Raw genomic sequence first — 20,696 nt, forward strand, 5'->3', positions numbered from 1 at the left:
ATCACCTAGTGACCTCACAGCCACCGTAATGTTGTAGCAGAGCACACTATCTTTTCTATGTTTAGATACACAAATGCTAATCATCATGCTAAAATTGCCTACAGTATTCAGTACAGTAACATGCTAGATAGGTTTGTAGTCTAGAAGCAAGAGGCTATAGCATACAACCTAGGTGTGCAGTAGGTAATACCATCTAGGTTTGCATGAGTATACTCTACGGTGTTTGCATGACAATGAAAAGCCTAATGATGCATTTCTCAGAACATACTGCCATCATTAGGCGATGCATGACTATATATTCAATGATGCTTATTTACTGAATAGATTAATGATATTGCTTGAGGTATGAAGTAATGTATTTGAGAACTCCAAAAATCAAAACATTCTACAAAAATGTAAGGCATTGCCATTTTTTCTTTAAAATGCTTCCTCTTAATCAACCTCTTAGCAGCATTTAACATAGTTGACCACTTTCTCCTTAAAACACAATCTTCTCCTGGCTTTTGAGACACCAGTTTCTCCTGGTTTTCTTCCTACCTCAAGGGCCTCTCCTCCTTATCCTCCTTCCTGGCTGTTTCTCTGCTGACTCTGACCCTGGTCCCCTTCTCGTAAGTGCCCTCATTGACGGCATTAAACACCATCTATGTGCCAGACACTTCCAAATCTGTATTTTTAGTGCTGACCTCTCCCTAAAACTCCAGACTGATACATACAGCTACCTATTTGACATCTCCACAGTGATGCCTATAGACGTATTTGTTGTTTGTATTCTTGCGTGTAGTCTTTTTTCCTGTTCAAAATTAGAATCTCCTTTCAGAGTTTAGGGAGTGTCATACCACGTGAGAGGCTGCTTCTCATTTGAGAAATCTGAAAGACCAGATATTTGTTTCTCCAGCACTCCGAGCAGCTAGCCCCATGCCCTGGCTTAGTCAACCAGATGCACCTCTTAGGGACTCTGAATAGTTAGCTAATTACACAAAAAAGCAAAGCAGTGAGGAATTAATTCTGCAGGTGCTAGTGGCTGAATCCGGTGTTCTGAAGTAGCCACAGCAGTGTCCTCACCTCTGCAATATGATCATACGTTCCTAGCCTTCCTATATAACAGCCCATTTTCTGAACTTCATAAACTTAATTTTCCTGCAGACTTTGTAAGATATCAAATATTGTTTCCGGTTTTCTTTTTTGGTTTTTTTTTTTTTGAGACAGGGTCTCACTCTTTTGCCCAGGCTGGAGTGCAGTGGCACGATCTCGGCTCACTGCAAACTGCATCTCCCAGATTCAAGCGATCCTCCTGCCACAGCCTCCCCAGTAGCTGGAACTACAGGTGTGCACCACCATGCCCAGCTAATTTTTGTATTTTTAGTAGAGATGGGGTTTCACCATGTTGGCCAGGCTGGTCTCGAACTCTTGACCTCAGGTAATCCACCTGCCTCAGCTTCTCAAAGTACTGGAATTACAGGTGTGAGCCACCACACCTGGCCAAATACTGTTCTTTTTTTTTTTTTTTTTTTTTTATAGTCACACAATTTTAATCTAGTGAATGGTAAATAGTAAAAGAGTAATTACATGAAAAGCTCCATATTTTGCATGTTTCAACTGTTCTTCATTGTCTTTACTTGTAAGGTGTTGAAGGTGGGATCCACTCCTGAATCTTCTTTCTAGTGGTGGAATAAGGTACATATTGTTCTGGCGTGCCACTCACGTTGAATTTATGGTTTGTCCAAATGAATTTACGAGCAGTAAGTGGTTTTGTTGTTGGAGGATCATCAGTCATACTGTGAAGCCAACGATGCCATTCAGGAGGCACCATGCTTCCATCCACATCCCAGAATGTGTTTTTGCCATTCATTTCAGTAGTATATACAACCCATCGGTGACGGCCAAAAAATTGCTTGTTGTCTTCGTAGTATTTGTTTCCATATTTGTCTTCCCCCACTAATGTACCAACCTTCCCATCATTTGTCCTGAAAAAAACCCGTAGATAGCCTCGGAGACCGCCGTGGCCGGTGAACTGCTGCAGCCCGCGTCTCAGGACCTGCACTAACTCCATCTTGCCCCGCAGACCCCGCCTCCCGGGTGCGCCTGTTCTTTTTTTTTGAGACAGAGTCTTGCTCTGTCACCCAGGCTGGAGTGCAGTGGCATGATCTTGACTCAAGATCCAGGCTGCAACCTCCGCCTCCCAGGTTCAAGTAATTCTCCTGCCTCAGCCTCCCAAGTAGCTGGGACTACATGCGCCCGCCACCACGCCCAGCTAACTTTTTTTTTAGTAGAGACAGGGTTTCGCCATGTTGGCCAGGCTTGTCTCGAACTTCTGACCTCAAGTGATCCGCCCACCTCAGCCTCCCCAAGTGCTGGGATTACAAGCATAAGCCACCGCGTCTGGCCCAAATATTGCTTCAATAAGCAGTTGCTCTGCTTAAATCAGCCACAGTTGGTTTCTATTGCTTACAGAACTCTAATACAATGTTTAATAGGTTTCTCAATATGTAATACAACCATTAGAAGTCTTAATTCCCCAGAAACATACTAGTCTCCCAGTTTTTTCCATCTCAGTAAACTACCATATATCCAACTGCTCAGGTCAAAAGTCCTAGGCCATTATCTTTGATGTCATTCTTTCCTTTATTCTCCCAATGCAATCAATTAGAAAATTCAATCAACTCTATCCCTAAAACTTGTCCCAAATGTATCCACTTCTCTCCATTAGTTACTATTATCCTAGTCTAAGCTACGATTATGTCCTACCTAGACTCTTGCCTCTCTCTACATATATTCTCCATACAGTAGCCCAGGATATTTTAAAAATACAAAGCAGACCATGTCACTTTCCTGTCTAAGCCTCCAATGGCTCTTCCCACTGAACTTAAAATCCAAACTCCTTACCCTGACTTGCAAAGGCCTATGTGATCTGATTCTTGCCTATGTCTCAGATTTCATCTCCTAACACTCTCCTGCTACGGTGCAGCCACACTGGACTTCTTTATGGTCCCTGAACATCTTCCCATTGACGTCAAGTGGGTAGCTTCTCTGTTTAGGTCTCAGCTTAATCTGATGACCCAATCTACAGTATCAACTTATCAGACCAAACTAGTTTAATTCTCTGCACAGCACTTGCTATCTGATAATATTTTGAGAGCAAGATTCCTGGCTTTTCACTACAATCTCCCTACCAATTTACAAATATGTAATATGTGTTGTTATTGTTGGCAACAACATTCATTCATTCGAAATATTTTTGAGAATTGTTACTATTGTTAACTATAAAAACATATATTATACACGAGTAAATTGCTGTTTAGCAAAGCTAAGTTGTCCACAGTCACACAAGTAGTTTGTCTCAAACTCCTGACCTCCCACCTCAGCCTCCCCAGTAGATAGGATTACAGGCTGGAGCCACTAAACCCAGCACTGGTAATCTGTGATAGAACTATGATTTGAACCCAAGCCTTTTGACCCTGAAGCCTGACGTCTGAAATGCTGCCCCCAACCTACTCAAATCTTGACTTCCCATTAACACCCAGCTCAGGTCATAACCCTCCATAAAGCCTTCCCTGACTATTTTATCCAAAATGAAAATAGCTCTCACACTCTGGATGTTGTAGGGGGGAAAAAAGATAAAAAGAAAATAGCACCGATATATTTTACATATTTTATTGACTACCTCCACTGTCAATAGCATTAGCTATTATTTCACATTATCTGATTATAACTTAAGGGATCAGCAGCTTAGGTTGCTCCTTTAGTAAAAGCCGCTTAGAGACTATTCTGTTGTACTGATTAGTGATTAAATTTTTAGTTTAATATTACCTAAAAAACAAAACAAAACAAAACAAAAAACAGTAGTTATTTCAGAGGCTAAAGAAGTAAGTATGAACTGGCTTACTCTTCTACCATTTCTCCACAGACTTTAAAGCTACTCCAATTGTGGCTTTAGTTGGGCTATATATCCTCAGGAGCCACTAAATGTCTGAAATTTCTAAGTTTTTCCAGTTGCTGTTGATTCATTCTTTTCAGTTGTGACCATCTCTATTTTCCTCTAACCCTGTGACTGCTTCTCAGTTTCTAGTTCTTCATCTAACACAGCTGCTTCTCACTGGTAATATTTTATTTTAGAGCAGGGATCAGCAAACTGCAACTCACAGGCCAAATCCAGTCTGCCATTTATTTTCATAAAGTTTTACTGGAACACAGCCATGCTCATTTGTTTAGTATTATCTACGACTGCTTTTGCGCTATAATAGTAGCATTGAATAGTTGCAACAGAGAACAAGTGGCCCACAAAGCCTAAAATATTTACTATCTAGCCCTTTGCAAAAAAACATTTGTGAAACCATAGCTTAGAGGAAACACAACTGAAACCCAGAAGGGTGAAGTTACTTGTCCAAGATCCCATAACTGGCAAGTGGCAGGGGCAGAACTACTACATTCATTATATGGACCTTATAAATTCTGAAAGTCATAGAACCTTACAACAGTTTCTCTCTACATCTCCGTAGGCTTCTTTGAGACTTTGGTAGTCAGAGAAAGTAATAGACGGGGTGTTAATGGAAAGTCAAGATTTGAGTAGCAGTCAAGAGACCACTTAAATCTCAAAAGCAATCATCAAAAAAGCAGAGAATAACGAATCTGCAGTACTCGACGGTACTGCAGTCTTTGGTAATCAATCTTCAGGTGAGTCCTCCAGAACACTGGATATTTTGTTGGAGGAGACAAAGTCAGTAACACTGGCTTTGTTTAAGAGCCTCCAAACTAATACTAAACAGAATCTGACTAGTCAAGAGTCCAACTTAATTACCTGAAAGAACCAGGCAGATAACAGAAGTGAATAAATCAGTCTAACATATAACATAATATAACAGAGAGTGAAAAACCTTGGCCAAAAACTCAAAACAATACTGTAAAATCAAACAAACAGCTGCAGACAAGAGCAGGATTTGGCATCAAGCCACCAGTTTCTACCCCTGGCCTATGTTATCGATTTCTGTAAATCTTAAAAAGCCAAAAGGTAAACTCCTAGCCTTTAAATAACAAAGTTTAAAAAGAAAAAAACAAAAACTGATTTATTCTTTTATTAAAATTTTAAGAATAAAGTATCAAATAAAACAAACCACTTGAATAAAACCTTCTTATCCCCAGGTAGCCTTACCTTCCACAACATACACCTTCGTCAAAGGAAAGTCAATACTCTTCGCCATCACTTCAATTTCTTCTTTAAGCTTTCCCTCAGGCAGAGGTGTGAATTTGTCAAATAAAGGGGCAATATAATCAGCATAGATTGTGACAAGAACCTGAAAAGCAAATGTCAGAACAACATATAAACATGTTCTTAAAGAAAAACCATTCTTTATTATACAGATTAAATTATATTAAAACAATTATGTTGACCTCAAACTTGAGAACAAGGAACTTACTTGCTCTGGTATTTCCAGGCCCAAATAGTACCAGATAGTAAGATAGTAAGAGCATAATATCTGTCTGATGAATTAAATTGAAATGAGTAGTCTGATAACAGAGTAAACCCATGAATTTTATTTTAGAGGATAATGCTACTAACAGTGATTAAAATCTCTAGGTGGTAATAAGTATAGTCCTTTCAAAACTATCTTGGGGATTTCTGATGCTTCATGAGCCAATCATAACACGCAGTTCTGCCTTTTAGCGTAATCACAATAGACCTGAAGTCTTTCCTAAAAAAGAATTCGTAGAACTTGATTGTATGCTGTTACTTGGTTAGCTTATCAGCTAAAATTAATTACCTGTAGCTCATAATTGTACAATGTGGTTGAAAAAGCACTTCCTTAAGCATTTTTAGAGCATTTTCTCTGCTCTTTTTCCTCTTACTTTAATTTGCCATACAATAGATACCTATAAATCCAACTACCGCCCATTTTCTGATCTTGATTCCATCAGTGGAAAATGAAACAATGAGCATTACGTAATTCAGACTAAAATAAACCTCAGCTGGGGCGTGGTGTAACACACCTGTAGTCCCAGCTACTCAGGAGGCTGAGGCAGGAGGATTGCTTGAGCCCAGGAGTTCAAGGCTGTAGTGCACTATGATCATGCCTGTGAAATAGCCACTGTACTCCACCCTGGGAAACATAGGGAGGCCCTGTCTCTAAAAAAATAAAATAAAATAAACCTGACCATCAGTGGAGTTGAAGAGCTGATAGATGATAATTTCTGGGTGTACTGAACAGACCACTTTGGTCTTTTTCATTTGGCTTTTTAAAAAGCTATTATTTGTAGAGGCACAGTCTCACTGTGTTACCTAGGCTGGTCTTAAACTCGTGGGCTTAAGTAATCCTCGCACCTTCGCTTCCCAAAGTGCTGGGATTACAGGCATAAGACACCGTGCCTGGCCCTGAACAGACCATTCTGACTGTGTTGTAGTGTTTGTGTTGTGAAGCACTTGAGAGTATGGAAAGAGAAGAGGAATAGGAGATGTGAGGGAGGGAAAATCGGGGAAAAGAGTGAGAGGGAAAAGGAAAGGAGAAGAAGAGAAGCAGGAATAGGTGGCAGTTGGGGAGACAAGGGAAGACAAAGGAGAAGGAAAGGAAGAAGAATGCATTAAAGATAGAAGGGGAAGGGGAAGTAGATGGGGCAAAGAAGGCAGAGAGTGTCTAACAGGGAAGGGAAAGGCAGGTGAAGGGAAGCAGAAGAAAGCCAGTTAAATATATGCTTTCTTTCTCTTGTCCCTCTTAAATCTCATTTCTCTTCAAAATAACCATGATTTTAGGCAGTGGAGGTCAGTCAGGAGTCATTAAATTATCATACTTAGTCATTCTGGTGGCAACTCACAAATGCACAACCCAAAACTGTCTGACAACTGAATCATTAAAAGTGACTAACAACTAGTTTCTATGACCTGTAAGAGTTAGCATAAGGAGAAGGAAATTTATGGTCAGTCAACACTCCTGTTTCTATAATCAAAAGCAGAAACCAAAGGGGAAATGTATATAAGCACCTATTTATATTTCAGCTGCTTCTTAAGAACTGTTTACATGCCAATAAAGATTACAGTAATCTCACCAAGGAACTTTTGTGAAGAAAATGAAATAAAGATTTTACTCACCAGAGACACAACTAATGTAAACAGCCAGGCATAAATAAAAAAATAGTCACCCCCAATTTTAATAATGTAAAGTAGAAGTGAAGACACAGGCAACAAAATACACTGAGTCACAACAAATTTCTTGATTGCATCTTTCATGAAGAACCCCAAAGTCTGCAAAAAGAAAACATTACCACAAGAAACTGAGAAACTGGTTTCGCTTTTTGAATAACTGATAAAAAACTACAAAGGATACATTATTAAAGCAATTTTTTAAATTAACATGCAGTGAAGCTATATTATATGACATTAGGCAGCTTAAGACAACGAGTAAATGTCCTGCATCTTACAGGTGAAAATTCATTTAACCATTATTAACTGAGGACGAGTGCAGTGGCTCACGACTGTAATTCCACCACTTTGGGAGGCCTAGATGGGAGGATTGCTTGAGTCCAGTAGTTGCAGACCAGCCTGGGCAACATAGTGAGACCCTGTCACTAAAAATTAAAAAAAAAAAAAAAAAATTAACCCAGTGTAGTATAATTCATCTATAGTCCCAGATACCAGGGAGGCTGAGGCTGGAGGATTGCTTGAGTCTGGAAGGTCGTGGCTACAGTGAGCCACGATCCTGCCACTGCATTCCAGCCTAGGCGACAGAACGAGACCCTGTCATAAACAAACAAATGATTATCAGTAGCTGAAAAACAATAGACATTAGTGCTAAAAGAGTTTATAACATAAATTTCTTTCTTTTTTTTTTTTTTTTTTGAGACGGAGTCTCGCTCTGTCGCCCAGGCTGGAGTGCAGTGGCCAGATCTCAGCTCACTGCAAGCTCCGCCTCCCGGGTTTACGCCATTCTCCTGCCTCAGCCTCCCAAGTAGCTGGGACTACAGGCGCCCGCCACCTCGCCCAGCTAATTTTTTGTATTTTTAGTAGAGACGGGGTTTCATTGTGTTAGCCAGGATGGTCTTGATCTCCTGACCTCGTGATCCGCCCGTCTCGGCCTCCCAAAGTGCTGGGATTACAGGCTTGAGCCACCGCGCCCGGCCTCTTTCTTTTTTTTTTTTAAGAGACAGGGTCTAGCTCTGTTGCCCAGGTTGGAGTACAGTGGCACAATGATGGCTCACCGTAGCCTCAACCTCCTAGGCTCAAGCAATCCTGCTTTAGCCTCCCAAGTAGCTGGGACTACAGGTGCACGCCACCACAACTGGCTAACTTTTAGAATTTTTTTGTAGAGATGAAGTCTCACTAGAGCTCAAGTGATCCTCTCGCCTTAGCCTCCCCAAAGTGTTGGGATTACAGGTGTGAGCCACTATACCCAGTAGAGGCTTTCTTTTTTTTTTTTTTTTTTTGAGATGGAGTCTTGCTCTGTCACCCAGGCTGGAGTACAGTGGCGAGATCTCGGCTCACTGTAAGCTCTGCCTCCTGGGTTCACGCCATTCTCCTGCCTCAGCCTCCTGAGTAGCTGAGACTAAAGGCGCCCGCCACCATGCCCAGCTAATTTTTTGTATTTTCAGTAGAGACGGGGTTTCACGGTGTTAGCCAGGATGGCCTCAATCTCCTGACCTTGTGATCCGCCCGCCTCGGCCTCCCAAAGTGCTAGGATTACAGGCATGAGCCACTGCACCCGGCCTAAGTTTTTTTTCTTTTTATTTTTTTTAATCAACGTTGACCAGGTTAGCCTTGAATGTGTAGGCCAACCTTGCCTCCCCGAGTGCCAGGGCAACTGGCCTGAGCCACCGTGGCTCCCAAGACTTTCAGCTATGATCTTTACCATATCTGCAGTTCCGTTTTTTCTCAATTCATACTCTGAAATAGTAAATTATATTTAAATTATAAACAGTACAGGATAAAAGCACAGAAGTTTTTCACATTTAAAAGAGAACATTTGTTATTCTTTATTATACCTGTTGATTGAAACCATGTTTTTCTTCTATCACAAAAGTATTATAAAGACTCCATGGCAAACCAGTCAATGCACTGAAAAGTGTAGCCAACAGCAGAAACACCAGGGACTGAGTGATCTAAGCAAAAGAAAAAACAAAAATCCAGTTTTTATGAACTACTAGCAAACAAATCAACAAGTATTTGCTGAGCACTTACTACATCCCAAGCAATATGCTTGATTCTATGGATAATATAAGCTCTGAAACATCATCCCTGCCTTCAAAAAAGTTTACTTTTGAGAGACGTAAACAAGAAACAAAACAATTCCTTTTTTACTACACAGGCACTATATGAAAGGTACCTTAAATCATATAGACAAATCCCTAAGATAAAGAGCCTGGATTCTTGGCTTACCACATGGAAGAAAGTCACCTGATAACTAAAAATACTCACACTGGACTATTATGTGATTGAGAAATAAACCATTGCAAATAAGCCTGTGATGTTCTGGGATTTGTTATCATAACTAATGTTATGCCAATACAGCATGGGTAACCAAGGACTATGCAGACAGAGAGGCAAATCTAACATTGGCAGAAGCCAAAAAATTAACTTTAGTAGAAAGCCTGCCAAGCCAAAAGAAATACCATGACAAATATATGCTAATAATCACATACCTCATATTCTGGTCCAAAGCCAGCATAATCACAGAACCGTCCAGAAAGTCTCCAGAGATAAGGTATTCCTCCAAAGAGAAGAATAAGCTATAAAACAAAGCATACTTTGTTCGCAGTTGAACAGTACTAGAAACTATCATATGAGAAAGCATGGTATAAAGAAAGAAAGGACAAAATAATCATCTATTGAAAAAAAAAAAGAGGTCAGTACTGTGGCTCATGCCTGTAATCCCAGCACTTTGGGAGACTGAGGCAGGAAGATGGCTTGAGGCCAGCAATTCAAGACCAGCCTGGGCACCAAGATGAGTTGAGACCCCATCTCTACAAAAAATTTAAAAATTAGCTGGGCCTGATAGTACCTGTAGACCCAGCTACTTGTGGGGCTAAGGTGAGAGGATTGCCTGAGCCTAGGAAGTCAAGGCTGCAGTGAGCTGTGATCGTGACACTGTACTCCAGCAAGGCAATAAAGTGAGACCCTGTCTCAAATAAAATAAAATAAAATAACAAAATAAAATTAATTTTTTAAAAAATAGACCTGCCGGTGCGGTGGCTCACGCCTGTAATCCCAGCACTTTGGGAGGCCGAGGTGGGTGGATCACGAGATCAGGAGATCGAGACCATCCTGGCTAACACGGTGAAACCCCGTTTCTACTAAAAATAGAAAAACTTAGCCGGGCGTGGTGGTGCGTGCCTGTAGTCCCAGCTACTTGGAGGCTGAGGCAGGAAAATGGCGTGAACCCAGGAGGTGGAGCTTGCAGTAAGCCGAGATGGTGCCACGGCACTCCAGCCTGGGCGACAAAGTGAGACTCCGTCTCAAAAAAAAAAAAAAAAGACCTATTTAACATTTAGCATAAATTATGCATTTAGATGAGTACAAACCACTGAGATACTAAATTTAGGCAGTTAAAATAACATTTTTGTCTGTACACTCTATACGGATGAATTGTATGGTATGTGAATTGTATGGTACATTAATTACCTCAATAAAGCTGTTCTAAAACAAAACAAAACAAAAAAACACTTTTGTCAAAAGATCACAACAAAATCACAAACTAAACTTAGAAAGGTTAAACAGCCGGGTGTGGTAGCATATGCCTGTAATCCCAGCATTTCGGGAGGCCAAGGCAGGCAGATTGCTTGTGCTCAGGAATTTGAGACCCAGCCCGAATAACATGGTGAAACCTGTCTCTACAAAAAATACAAAAATGAACCGATTATGGTGGCATGATTCTGTGGTCCTAGCTACTTGGGGGAGCTGAGGTAGGAGGACTGCTTGAGCCTGGGAGGTCGAGGCTGCAGTGAGCCATGATCGTGCTGCACTCCAGCCTGGGTGACAGAATGAGACCCTGTCTCAAAAACAAACAACAGCAACAACAACAACAACAACGAAGTTCGAAATCCAAAAGCTAGTGAGTGATAGAAATGGAATCTGAACCATGTTAATATGGCTCCATAATTGCCTTTTCTGTGAAAGAAAACAGTCCTCTTCCATCAGGACAAAGCACAGAAGTAGAGAGTCATGTCCACTTACTAAACTGGGGAACAGAATGGGATTATCTGTGTCTTTGCTGGGTCAGGAAGAGGCGAGGTAGGGGCCAGGCTTTCACAGGAGAAGTCTCTTCCTCAGCACCACCCTTTGTCTTGGTCTTGGGCAGATAAAGTGAACACAGACATTCACTAAATAACCAGGACATGAGGAGCTAGGAAGCAGCTCAAAATTTGAAAAGAATGCATGTTTAAGAAATTCTACTGCCCAAAACACATACAACTTTGTGCAACTCATTTGTCAAGAGGAATCAATTTATGTATTCTCTCTACAGGACAGGACCTTAGCAGTACAATGATCAATCACATTCCTTGACTGGAAGCACAATATTCCCATTGGTTCAGACATAGTTCCTCATGGTTTCGGGGTTTTTGGTACTATGGTATTTCATGGGTATCCTTCCAATCTAATTCCCATTTTCATATAGGTATCTACAAATAATAATAGTGATTTATGTATGCTTTTTTTTTTTTTTTTTTTTTTGAGACGGAGTCTCGCTCGATTGCCCGGGCTGGAGTGCAGTGGCCAGATCTCAGCTCACTGCAAGCTCTGCCTCCCGGGTTTATGCCATTCTCCTGCCTCAGCCTCCCGAGTAGCTGGGACTACAGGTGCCTGCCACCTCACCCAGCTAGTTTTTTGTATTTTTTAGTAGAGACGGGGTTTCACCATGTTAGCCAGGATGGTCTCGATCTCCTGACCTCGTGATCCGCCCGTCTCGGCCTCCCAAAGTGCTGGGATTGGGAATCTGCGAACCGCAGTCGGTGCCGCATCCTCAGCCCGCCGCCATGGCCGCCCACAAACTGGTGCTGATCCGGCACGGCGAGAGCGCATGGAACCTGGAGAACCGCTTCAGCGGCTGGTACGACGCAGACCTGAGCCCAGCGGGCCACGAGGAGGCGAAGCGCGGCGGGCAGGCGTTGCGAGATGCTGGCTATGAGTTTGACATCTGCTTCACCTCAGTACAGAAGAGAGCGATCCGGACCCTCTGGACAGTGCTAGATGCCATTGATCAGATGTGGCTGCCAGTGGTGAGGACTTGGCGCCTCAATGAGCGGCACTATGGGGGTCTAACCGGTCTCAATAAAGCAGAAACTGCTGCAAAGCATGGTGAGGCCCAGGTGAAGATCTGGAGGCGCTCCTATGATGTCCCACCACCTCCGATGGAGCCCGACCACCCTTTCTACAGCAACATCAGTAAGGATCGCAGGTATGCAGACCTCACAGAAGATCAGCTACCCTCCTGTGAGAGTCTGAAGGACACTATTGCCAGAGCGCTGCCCTTCTGGAATGAAGAAATAGTTCCCCAGATCAAGGAGGGGAAACATGTACTGATTGCAGCCCATGGCAACAGCCTCTGGGGCATTGTCAAGCATCTGGAGGGTCTCTCTGAAGAGGCTATCATGGAGCTGAACCTGCCTACTGGTATTCCCATTGTCTATGAATTGGATAAGAACTTGAAGCCTATCAAGCCCATGCAGTTCCTGGGGGATGAAGAGACGGTGCGCAAAGCCATGGAAGCTGTGGCCGCCCAGGGCAAGGCCAAGAAGTGAAGGCCAGCCGGGAGGATACTGTCCCCAGGAGCACCCTCCCTGCCCGTCTTGTCCCTCTGCCCCTCCCACCTGCACATGTCACACTGACCACATCTGTAGACATCTTAAGTTGTAGCTGCAGATGGGGACCGGTCGCTCCCATTTTCATTTTAGCCATTTTGTCTTCTGCACCCACTCCCTTTGTACAATCTAGTCAGAATAGCACTTCTAGAGCATAGGTTCTCAGTCCAAGCTGTGGAAAAAGCTCCCCTTATCCAACAGAGTTTAAAGGTAGTAACTTGGGTTTTTGCGAGTTGTTTACTAAGGACTTGTGGGGAGGAACCATGCTAAGCCATGACCAATGAGGAGAAGCAACAGAGCCTGTCTGTCCCCAGGAGCCAGTCCTCTGCTCTTCTGCAGTCAGGCCACTGCCTGGGAGCTCTAGTCATTCCAGTGGAGGATGAATGTAACCTGCATGGTGATGTGATGGCTGTTTCCTCCCTGACCCTAGAGGACCTGGCTCTAGAAGTTTGGGATCAATCCTGAATTTAGTTATGTGTTACATTTACTTTTATTAAAAAAGTATAGTATATATAAAAAAAAAAAAAAAAAAAAAGTGCTGGGATTACAGGCTTGAGCCACCGCGCCCGGCCTTATGTATGCTTTTAAAGAACGTATATAAATGACATCATATTGTATGTATCAGTCTACGATTTGCTTTTTATACTCTAAATTTTCTTAGATCCATCCATGGTGGACTTCAACTTTATTTGGTATTATCAGGATATTTCCTAAAGTGTTTATAACAAATTACACTCCCATCAGCAGTACTCGAGTATTTCTGTTTCCCCACAATCTCACCCACACTTTAAACTATTCATCTTTTAGACTGTTACCAGTACATTGGATTGGTTTAATATCATGGGTCTCAAATATGGTCTCTGGACAGCAGCAACAGCATCTGGGAATTTCATAGAAATGCAAAGTCTCAGGCCCTACCCCAGATGTACCAAATCAGAAGCTGGAAGTGGGACCCAGCAGTTTCTAGGTAAACCTGATGTATATTAAAGTTTGAAAACCATTGCTTTAATAAATTGTTTTCTTTTTTTAAGAGACAAAGTCTCACTCTGTCACTCAGGCTGGGAAGCAGTGTTATGACCATAGCTTACTGTATTTTTTAACTCCTGGGTTCAAAGGCTCTTCCCATGTCAGCCTCCCAGGTAGCCAGGACTATAGGTATGCGCCACCATACTTGGCTAATTTTAATTTTTTGTACAGATGGGGTATCTCTATGTTGCCCAGGCTGGCCTCAAGCAGTCCTCTCACTGTGGCCTCCCAAAGTGCTGGGACTACAGGCGTAAGCTACTGCATTCAGCCCCAATTAATTGCTGTTCAAAAGGCTCCCCTAACACTACCTCCAGGTATTTCCACTTTACTACAACTAACTGAACCTTAGACATAAACCTTGTTTTCCCAAAAGACACCACTGTCTGACATATGCTCTAGTTGTTTAAGTAATTGACCTGGGATGGTATTTCTTTCAGCCAATTCCCAATACTAATAAATAATGTATAATTGGCCGGGCACGGTGGCTCACGCCTGTAATCCCAGCACTCTGGGAGGCCGAGGCGGGTGGATCACGAGGTCAGGAGATCGAGACCATCCTGACTAACACAGTGAAACCCCATCTCTACTAAAAATACAAAAAATTAGCTGGGCTGTGATGGCGGGTGCCTGTAGTCCCAGCTACTCGGGAGCCTGAGGCAGGAGAATGGTGTGAACCCAGGAGGCGGAGCTTGCAGTGAGCCGAGATCGCGCCACTGCACTCCAGCCTGGGCAACAGAGCGAGACTCTGTCTCAAAAAAATAAATAAATAAATAAATAAGTAAATAAATAAAAATAATAATGTATAATTAAGGACTTATAATGCTTTTAGTAAAGGCTAGAGCAACTATTATTAAAAGTCCAGTATTTAAATGAGCATTAAGGATAGTTTTAATGTGAATTTTGAATTATCTATAAATGCATTTGAAAATTGATACTGCAAACCTTGTTTAGTTTCTTCTGGGGACTGAGAAACAACGCATGGTGAACTCTACAATGTCTCTATGTTGATAATTTCACTAAGTATGCTCCCAGGGTTGTTCTATGGCAAAATTAATGATCCCAGAAAAAATAATTCCAGTGCTTTCACATATATTATTTCACTACATTTTTTTTTTTTTTTTTGAGACAGGATCTTACTCTGTCACCAGGTGGGGGTACAGTGGTGTGATCACAGCTCACTGCAGCCTCGACCTCCTGGGCTCCAGCAACCCTCCCACCTCAGCCTCCAGGGAGCTGGAACTGCAGGTGCACATCACCACACTCAGCTGATTTTTAAAAATTTTTTTTTGCAGAGATGGAGTATCACTATGTTTCCCAGGCTGGTCTCCAACTCCTGGGCTCAAGTGATCCTCCCACCTGAGCCTCTCAAAGTGCTATGATTACAGGATTGAGTCATCATGCCTGGCTTCACTATTACAGTCTTGAAAAGCAGGCAGGGAAAAGGGTATAATCATCTCTATTTAATAGATGAGGCAACTGAAACTCTTTAACTGAAAGGTTACTTTAACTGAGAGGTTAAAGTAACTTGTCCAAAGAAACCCAATGACTAAGTAATTCCTATGCATTGAGCTTCATTTACATTACCTCACTCGCTTAGTCCTTGCCACAAACCATACAAGGTATGGCTTAACATCCACACACTTCTCATTTTATTTTCATTTATTTTTGAGATGGAGTCTCGCTCTGTCACCCACGCTGGAGTACAATGGTGCAATCTCAGCTCACTGCAACCTCCACCTCCTGGGTTCAAGCAATTCTCGTGTCTCAGCCTGCTGAGTAGCTGGGATTACAGGTACGTGCCAAAAAGCCAGGCTAATTTTTGTATTTTTAGTAGAGACAGGGTTTCGCCATGTTGGTCAGGCTGGTCTCAAACTCCTGACCTCAGGTGATCCGCCCCACCTCGGCCTCTCAAAGTGCTGGGAATACAGGCGTGAGCCACCGTAGCCAGCCCACTTCTCATTTTAAGGATGAGAAAACTTAGGCTCAAGAAGGTGAAACTGCTCACATAGAAACATGCAAAAATTACAGAAGCAACAATTTAAACTTTTCAACTCTGCCCTACTCTGCTCCCCAACCACTCCATTTCTTCAGTGGGCCCTTTATTGATATCTGTGAAATATCAGAGAAAGTGTCTCAGAGAGGCTGGACATTTTCTGTCTGGATGCAATGTCATATTTATGTGAACAGTGGCAACCATAACTGGCCACACAAGGACTCTATTTAGGTTCCATCAGGTAGAAAGTACTATGGCAAAAAAAAAAAAAAAAAGTCGAAACTAATCTTCTCACTTGATCTCTGTGATCAAAACATACAAACCTATTAATTTTAATCAAATAGAAATTAATGAACTTGTTTCCAAACAAAACAAGGTTTCAAAGTTACCCAAAATATTCTTCCTGCCAAGCGTAAATGCAGCCACAAAATCCCCAGAGATAAATTTAGCACATTCATGGTGCAGTCTTCAGAGTTTCAAGAATGGTTTTTTCAATGTCATTTTAAAGACTCAGAAGAACAGAGTTTGAAACCCAGTTATCCTACTTATTAGCATGTCCCCTGACCATTAAACATGCAAGTCCTTTAATTTATCCAAGCCTTTACTTCCTCAGCCATAAAAAGGGAATAATAATGCCTATCCTTTCTACTTCACTGTTGTAAACATCAAACAATAAATATAAAAACTATGTATGAAGTGAAAATCATGCCGACTATTACTGTTCCCAACCTTAGCCCATCAGTACTGCTTCTAGTTTGAGCCACAGTACATTACAAAGCTCTCACTTTATATACATATTCTCCCTATTTCTGTTATCTCCTAGAACAAACAGTCACCAACCACAATTACCAAGCTACTGTCTATCTTTCCTGGCACTATTTACCAGGGACAACCAAGGAGATTGAAAATGCTTTTCCTATCATTTTACTATGGCCCTGTAGGGGGTAAAGTCAAAGGACTTCCAAGAAGCAAACATCAGAAAGACAATAGTGTCTATCTCATCTAATTGCCTTGTCATCATTAAACAGAGAATTCAGACCTTTCGGAGATGAAGAAAAATATGGGAGCTATTAATCAGTATAGAACAAGAACTCTGAGTATTACTTCTTCAGGTAGTGTTGTAAGCTGTTCAACAATTCCTCTGGAGGCCGGGCGCGGTGGCTCAAGCCTGTAATCCCGGCACTTTGGGAGGCCGAGACGGGCGGATCACGAGGTCAGGAGATCGAGACCATCCTGGCTAACACGGTGAAACCCCCTCTCTACTAAAAATTACAAAAAACTAGCCGGGCGAGGTGGCGGGCGCCTGTAGTCCTACCTACTCGGGAGGCTGAGGCAGGAGAATGGCGGAAATCCGGGAGGCGGAGCTTGCAGTGAGCTGAGATCCGCCCACTGCACTCCAGCCTGGGCGACAGAGCGAGACTCCGTCTCAAAAAAAAAAAAAAAAAAAGAAAAAGAAAAAAAAAAACAATTTCTCTGGAACTGGTGAAACAGAAGGGGAAATGTCAGTTGACAAAACAGCAAAACTCAGCTGTCAGACATCGATTGCAGAAAGGAGAGGTAAATACACTTACCAAGCAATGGAGGGAAAACATGCAAAATATTAAATCAAGTTTGGAAGCAGCTAGCTTTTGGGGAGAATAATATATTTAAGATCTTGGATATGCTTAATGTATTTTTTAAAGTTACTATAATTCTTTTTTGAGCTCCCATTAGTCTTTTTTGGACCAAGGCCATTAAATAAATACATAAGTAAACTCTCTTTCATCTATTAAAAAAAAAAGAAAGAAAGAATAGTGTCTAAATTAACCACTTCTGCTTCCATCTGTCCCTGAAGGATGATTTCCTACTTGTGACCTGTCCCTAACAGAAGAAATGCTCAGATAAATGAACTAAAGCCAAGTCATTATTGAAAAGATTACTTAACAGCAATAGTTGCGTATCCCCAAAGCCAATGAGATTTTGTTTTCCAAATCATTTATTAATTTTTCTAAATACCAAAATTTAACTCTTCTAGAAGCATTGCCATTTTCCATCACCTTGAAGAAATAAGCGCAGTTTCTAATAATTCGGATCTAACCACACTAGTCTTATTATTCCATACTTGTTAAGAAAAATTTTGTGATGAGCTAGACAATTCTGTCATTTAACACAGCTACATAAAGCCAGTTTCTTTAACTCATGAAACAATGATGGTATCTGATCATAACTCTTTTAAATTTAGGAATCTTTCTCTTAGTGGTACTAGTGGATCTAAAAGTGCTAGAGAAATGATGATGATGATGATCAGGATGATAAAAATAATAAAAGTGGCAGGGCACAGTGGCTCATAACTGTAATCCCAGCACTGTGGGAGGACGAGGCAGGCAGATCACAAGGTCAGGAGATTGAGATCATCCTGGCTAACACGGTGAAACTCCATCTCTACTAAAAATACAAAAAAATTAGCTGGGCGTGGTGGCACATGCCTGTAGTCCCAGCTACTCAGGAGGCTAAGGAAGGAGAATCGCTTGAACCCAGAAAGCGGAGGTTGCAGTGAGCCAAGATCGTGCCACTGCACTCCAGTCTGGGTGACAGAGCAAGACAAAAACAAAAACAAAACAAAACAAAACAATACAAAAAAGCAACAACAAAAAGAAACCCCACATTATTTCATTGAGTAAATAGGAACTATATGCTGATTACATGCCAGGCACTAGGTATAAAATGATGAACAAGACCTTAAAGTACTATTTCTTTAAGGAACTACCAGTCTGCCAATTAAACAGTCAAATCAGGCCAGGCACAGTGGCTCATGCCTGTAATCCCAGAACTTTGAGACGGTGTGGTGGCATGCAACTGTAGTCCCAGCTACTCGAGAGGCTGAGATGGGAGGATCATTTGCGCCTGGGAAGCAGAGGTTGCAGTGAGCCAAGATCACGCTACTGTACTTCAGCCTGGGTGACAGAGCGAGACTGTGCCAGAAGAAAAAAAAAAAAAAAATTCCAGGTAAATTCAACATAATGCGATAAGTAGTCTGACAGGAATAATGATAGGATGCTACCCTACCCACATTCATCAGGCAGGGAGTTTCAATTGGTTTCTTAGAAGACATGACATCTCAGCTGGATCCTAATGGAAGAGGATCTTTTTTCTACCTGGCTTCAGGGTAATAGTTCCCATATTCTGTAGTTTTAAACTGACTAAGCAGTTATGTTTCTGTCTTTTTTGCTCCACAGCCATTACTACCAATAACAAAGGTTAAGAAAGCATGCTGGGACTTGTAAGTGTGGCCCCCTCTTTTGTGTTACAAAAATATGAAAATGAAAACAACCATTATGAAGTATTAAACAATTTGACAGACTGTCTCTCCAAGAAGTAAATTACTCACAGTGCCTTCAATCTCTGAATAGAGTCCTGACCAAAAGCTGAAAGTGCTTTTATCCAGTTGATACAGTCGAGATTTCTCAAATGTTTCAGAATCCATGATCTGTCCTAATTCTGGTGGTACATGAGTTGTTGTTTTATATATTCTTCTCTGAAATATTTTAAAGAAAACACTTTAGTGAAACAGTCGATTATTATAATAGTCATTTATGATCAAACATTGAATGGTGTATGGCTTGCCACTTATTTCTGTTGAATTTGCTTTATACCTACACAAATATTGCACTTGATCAAGTACATTAACCACTGAAACGACTGATGCAGGAAAATAAAAGCAGAACAAGAGAACCTGAGGTTAGCTGACTGGTAAAAATATAATCAGGGTTGTCACCACACTTCAGTTTGTATATGTAAACCAAAGTTGTAACATCACAACTTTGTAACACGTACTACTCATTCTGGGTATTACATACCTCCTATAATATGGAAAACAAATTCATGGAAAGGAGAAGCACACATGCTAATTGTGAGTATGAACAGATACTGAAGCTGCTCATTAAATTTGGTCCTAAATGCCAGAAACTTGAGGAGCACCAGATGGAAACATATCAGGTCTGTGAGAAAAGACCAACTTTCAGTCAGGCACACTGGGTCACGCCTGTAATCCCAGCACTTTGGAAGGCACGGGCAGGATTCCTCGGGCCCAGGATTTCGAGACTGGCCTGAGCAATGTGGTGAAATCCCGTCTCGACAAAAAATACAAAAATTAGCAGAGTGTGGTGGTGTGCATCTGTGGTCCTAGCTACTTGGGAGGCTGAGGTGGGAGGATCACCTGAGCCTGGGAGGCAGAGGTTGCAGTAAGCCCATATTGTGCCACAGCACTACACCCTGGGTGACAGAGACTCTATCTCTTTAGGAGAAAGATCAACTTTCTCATTATACTAAATTCTAAAAGGTAAGGGTAATTTCAGTCCAGGAAATGTAATACAGAGAATGGATACCAAACAAAATAATGGGCCACTACAATATGCTTTCCCTATATATTGTTGTGTGCCAATAAAAGCTGAGGGCAGGTAGAGCACGGTGGCTCACGCCTGTAATCCCAGCCCTTTGGGAGGTCGAGGCAGCAGGATGACTTGAGTCCAGGAACTCCACACTATCCCGGGCAACATCTCTACAAAACAATCAAAAAATTAGCCGGGCACAGTGAGCCGCCCCTGTGGTCCTAGCTACTCAGAAGTCTGAGGTGGAGGTGGAGGGGTCGTTTGAGCCCAGGAGTTCGAGGCTGCCGTGAGCTATGATGACGCTATTGCTCTTCAGCCTGGGTGGCAGAGTAAGCCCCTGTCTCTGAATGAAATAAATAAATATTCTATTCTGGCCAAGATGGTGAAACCCCATCTCTACTAAAAATACAAAAATTAGCTGGGCATGGTGGCACGTCTGTAATCCCAGCTACTCGGGATGCTGAGACAGGAGAATCACTTGAACCAGGGAGCCGGAGGTTGCAGTGAGCCGAGATCGCGCCACTGTACTCCAGCCT

General features: G+C 42.0%; 2 protein-coding genes and 1 pseudogene across 3 annotated transcripts in view; 1 reads left to right on the forward strand and 2 right to left on the reverse strand.

Moving 5' to 3' along the window:
• ZMPSTE24 (zinc metallopeptidase STE24) overlaps positions 1-20,696 on the reverse strand; it is a 49,921-nt gene that overhangs the window by 27,948 nt on the left and 1,277 nt on the right. The window contains exons 2-6 of the mRNA XM_023221250.2: positions 19,161-19,307; positions 9,619-9,705; positions 8,962-9,078; positions 7,076-7,228; positions 5,147-5,288 (exon numbers count right to left, since the gene is read on the reverse strand). Of these exons, the coding sequence (XP_023077018.1) occupies positions 5,147-5,288; positions 7,076-7,228; positions 8,962-9,078; positions 9,619-9,705; positions 19,161-19,307 (646 nt within the window). The remainder of the gene's footprint in view (positions 1-5,146; positions 5,289-7,075; positions 7,229-8,961; positions 9,079-9,618; positions 9,706-19,160; positions 19,308-20,696) is intronic.
• On the reverse strand, positions 1,516-2,077 carry LOC113225083 (NADH dehydrogenase [ubiquinone] 1 alpha subcomplex subunit 12). Its single transcript, XM_026455713.2, has one exon. The coding sequence runs from the start codon at positions 2,048-2,050 to the stop codon at positions 1,613-1,615; it is 438 nt and encodes a 145-aa protein (XP_026311498.1). The 5' UTR covers positions 2,051-2,077; the 3' UTR covers positions 1,516-1,612.
• On the forward strand, positions 11,921-13,300 carry LOC111548686 (annotated as a pseudogene). The gene has a single exon (XR_002733494.2). The product of XR_002733494.2 is annotated as a phosphoglycerate mutase 1 pseudogene (transcript).

This window comes from Piliocolobus tephrosceles, chromosome 1 (assembly GCF_002776525.5).
Source record: "Piliocolobus tephrosceles isolate RC106 chromosome 1, ASM277652v3, whole genome shotgun sequence".
Classification (NCBI taxonomy): Eukaryota; Metazoa; Chordata; class Mammalia; order Primates; family Cercopithecidae; genus Piliocolobus; species Piliocolobus tephrosceles.

Bases quoted from the DNA above. Each gene is read 5' to 3' on its own strand.
- LOC113225083 (XM_026455713.2), bottom strand. From the start codon at position 2,050: ATGGAGTTAGTGCAGGTCCTGAGACGCGGGCTGCAGCAGTTCACCGGC.